Below are 4,072 nucleotides of genomic sequence, written 5' to 3'. Positions count from 1 at the left end.
AAAAAAAAAATAAAACTCCTCAAATAGTTTTTATTTTTGACAGAAATAATAATAGCAATCGCTTAAAGAGTTTTATTTTTGACGGAAAAAATAACACTTCTAAAATGATTTTTATTTCTAACGGAAAAAATAACAATAATTTTTAACAGTTATGGGGAACTCCCCCATTCGCGATTTTAAATTTTCAAGAGTTTCATTGAGCTGGTAAATGAATACCAATACATGTTAAGTTTTGTTTCTTTACACATATACATATATAAATGAAAATTTAAAAGAGAAGAAAAAAATTGCAAAGTGTGATTGTTGTTTTGTTGTTTTTTAGTGATTAAAGAAAAATCCTTATTTTTGATGGCGGGCTGATAACTCCTTACTGGAACATAGGAACCCGGAAATTCCAAGGTTGTTAGAAAGTGTACATGTTTGGCTCTCGTATAAACTAGAATTATTGGCTTCGCTCAAAAATCAACAAAATGGCGGACCTTTAAATATTTATTTTGGAAATTCGCCTATTTTAAGATAAGGAAGTTATTCATATTGGCTTTATCCTAGTTCATACGATAGCTATACACTCCCAGAAAAACGTGTCAAAATTTGGAACCGATTGGATTATTAGTTTTTGAGTTTTCTTGCCCGCCATTCGTAAAACCACTGCTGCGAGAAAAATGCGTTTAAAGTTTGGGAATCACATTTGCCGTCACTTGACGCTGACACAACAAATCGGCTATATCTTCAAGAGTTCTTGAGATTTTCACTTGAAATTTTGTAGGGACATTCTTGAAGTAGTGTAGATTCGAAAGAAATTAAAAGCCAGTGAGCGGAGCAGTATAGTCGGACGGGGCCGACCATACGCAAACATACCACATAACTACCACATAACTCTATCTTTCTGCGGATTTTTATTCCGAGCCTGGGTTATATTTCGTGATAGTTGCACCCTCTTGCCCGATTAGAGGTAAACAGAACCTCTTCCTCACACTGACATATTTTCCGAATATTACGAGTATTCAGTCCAGCTATTGTCCAGATTCCCATTACCGTGGGTTGTGTTGTGATGTTCGGCTTTCATTTGTGGTCTATAGATCGACTCGAAAATAACACAAAAAATTAAGTTTTCGGTCCACATCATTCCAAAATTATTATCTGATCATCACCGAAAATTATAGGCGTTGTCCTTGACCATACCTGGAACCTCATGGAACATCATCGCTATAGTTCCGCTCTCTAGAGTGATAATGGGTTACTAAATAATATACGAATACGGAGATACCTGTAAATATTTAGGTGTAACTCCCGCATCCGAGCACATACAACAATATAATAGTTGTGTAGGGTATAAAAACTAAATAAAATTTTCTTACATCGCGATTGGGGGTCCCCTTTAAAATCAACGTTAAAAAATAAGTCTTCGCATGGGAATTGAGATTATTTTCTCAATACGAATCTATTGGTATATGAAATTTTGGTGTCTCTTGTCTCTAACATGAAGATTTTTTTGTTCACATTTTTAAAAATAACTGTTCTTTTTGGACCCTGAAAAAACTCGTATAAAGAGTTTTATATTTGTCGGAAAAGATCACTAGAAATCCTAAATGAGCTCATCGGTATTGATCTATTGATATATAATACTATAAGTGCTCCAAGCCTCTAAATAACCTATAAATTTCTATAATAGTGTCACCAGATATTTAAGTTTTGAGCCACATATTATTCCTAATCGGGTAAAACCTTATCCGCGGTGGTTACAATGTTTATTTCACATTCTAAAACAATTAGCGGAGACAACATAGTTACACCATTTCGTATAACCCCCAGTAAATGACTAAATGGTAGTTCTTTGTCGCATCAAAGTTCAAAAGGTTTAGTTTTACAAAATACGCATTGCCCAAAACCAATAACATAGCAGACGTGTGTCACCATTTTCTATGTTAAAGTTTAGTACCAAGTATGGCTCAGGTACACCAAGAATGACCTTGAGAAAACATTCATAAATTTCTCACATAAGCCGTTTTTGATTTTGTTTGGTGCCAAAGTGAAGAAACAATAAAAACAACAACAACTATTTCGGTGCGTTTCTTTCTTTGAGTAAATTAACTAACAGTACTTCTACGGTAATCCCTTCCGTTGGTATGACTTGAATTAAGTCGCATACCAACGAACGTACGAATTGTTATTACGATTTCGTTGCAATGCATATTTGATTATTTTTAGCCTAGCTTAGCTGAGCTTCTTTTGTGTGAGTTGTATTTTTTGTAATTACGGATATTACGATTGATACGGCGGCGGCAGTAAACCAATTGAATGAAATCAGATGTTGGGCAATTGAATTTGGCCAAAAACAAAACGCCACCGATTTTAGACCGAAATTTAAGTATTTAAATGCGTTGGCGTCTGTGATTAGACATCAGTTCAGTACTCAGCGTCGAACAAACAAAGAGTTCGTAGAAAACAAAACAGTTTTATTTTTTTGGGATTAAACAAACTTAAGTGTGAAATCGTTAAAATGAAGGTACAAATAAAATAAAAGTTGTGAAATATTAAAAAAAGGAGTTGGTTTACAAAACAAAAAACTCTTAACGAAAAAAAAATAAAAAAAAAAAATAAAATATGTCCTTTGGCTAAATGAAGAACATATTTAGTTCTGTAAAACCTACATATAAAGTGAAATCTAGTTCAATACCAATTTAAATGAAAAAAAAGACTAACCAAGTAAAAATATCATCGTTCGATCGAATCCCAGTCCCTAAACCATGAGGCTACGGCAACTAAATATTTAAAAAATATCAACGAATTTAAGTTGGCGTGTTCCAAAATATCGACGTGAGACTTCAGTTTCTATGACAAAAAACTCTTCATATTGCCTTCTCCACCTCCATAGCATTTAAAAAGGATATCATGTCCTACAATATACACCAAGAATAGGCAATTAACTGTAACCCCATCAACCAATGGATATTTGCCAATGAAAACTCATTTCGGATTCAAAATCATGGTTTCATGCCTTCCTATATACCCATTATCAACTTCTATTTTTCAAGGGACATTTAAGACAAATCCTTTCCCTCCATATGTCCTTATTAAAACTACAAACTTTGACTCACACCATCTTTTTTTGTGTTTCCCTTCTCCGACATTAGGTATTCTCATGTGTTATGGCTCTTGCTTTGGCTACCTCAGCTCAAGCTGGTCTCTTGCCTCATCACGGTGATGGACATCATGGTTTGGTTCATCATGGAGCTGACTTCCATCATGCTGATATCCATCACAGCAATGGCATCCACATTGGCCACTCTGCTCGTCTCGTAGTTGATGGCCATCATGGTCTTGAACACCACGGTGTTGAACATCATCCCGTCTACCATCATGCTGATCATCACGCCGCCTTGGAAGTTGCCCATCACGATGCTGGTCATCATGGTGTGGCTGCTGTTGATGTGCACAACGCACCCGCTGCCAAGATCATTCAACATGAACCCATCCACAAAGTGGAACCAGTCCACCATGTCACCAAGGTGGTACATCATGAACCTCATCATTTCTTGCACTACACCAATCCCGTTGTCGATCATCATGTTGTCCACCAAAACCACCATGTCGATGAACATCATCATGCTGCCGATTTGCATCACACCGAATTGCATCATGGCGATGCTGCCCATCACGGTGATTTGACTCATCACGCTGAGTTGGTCCACCACGACGGTGTTTTGCGTCATGCCGGTTTGGTTCATCACGCCGATGCCCACCATCATGCTGCTGTTGTCCATCACGCTGATGCCCATCATCATGCTGCTGCTGTTGTCCACCACGGTGATGTCCATCACCATGCTGATTTGGTACATCATGCCGTGCCAGTCCATCATCATAGCGCTGCTATTGTCCACAAGGTGCAACCCGCTCACTGGCACAGCAAAGTGAAGATTACCGAAAAACATTATTAAACGATTTCACCTCCCACCAAAGAATACGAAAACTCAACACAATGCCACTGAAGGAAATCGTGTCTTGCGATTTTCCATTCGAACATTTTTTATATAATTTATTTGTTACGATCGAACTCATTTGTTTTTGTTTC

The 4,072-nt window shown here is 37.0% G+C and overlaps 1 protein-coding gene across 1 annotated transcript; it reads left to right on the top strand.

The window, feature by feature from the left end:
* The first annotated feature begins 2,414 nt into the window (after positions 1-2,414).
* On the top strand, positions 2,415-3,989 carry LOC133336572 (histidine-rich glycoprotein-like). Its single transcript, XM_061544852.1, has 2 exons — positions 2,415-2,506; positions 3,135-3,989. Exons 1-2 carry the CDS (start codon positions 2,501-2,503, stop codon positions 3,936-3,938), a joined length of 810 nt encoding a protein of 269 aa, XP_061400836.1. The 5' UTR covers positions 2,415-2,500; the 3' UTR covers positions 3,939-3,989.
* Positions 3,990-4,072: the final 83 nt, after the last annotated feature.

The sequence above is a fragment of the Musca vetustissima genome, unplaced genomic scaffold (assembly GCF_032173495.1).
Source record: "Musca vetustissima isolate MV318-11 ecotype Yass unplaced genomic scaffold, APGP_CSIRO_Mvet_v1 utg268100, whole genome shotgun sequence".
Taxonomy (NCBI): domain Eukaryota; kingdom Metazoa; phylum Arthropoda; class Insecta; order Diptera; family Muscidae; genus Musca; species Musca vetustissima.
This window is presented reverse-complemented; position numbering and strand designations above follow the sequence as displayed.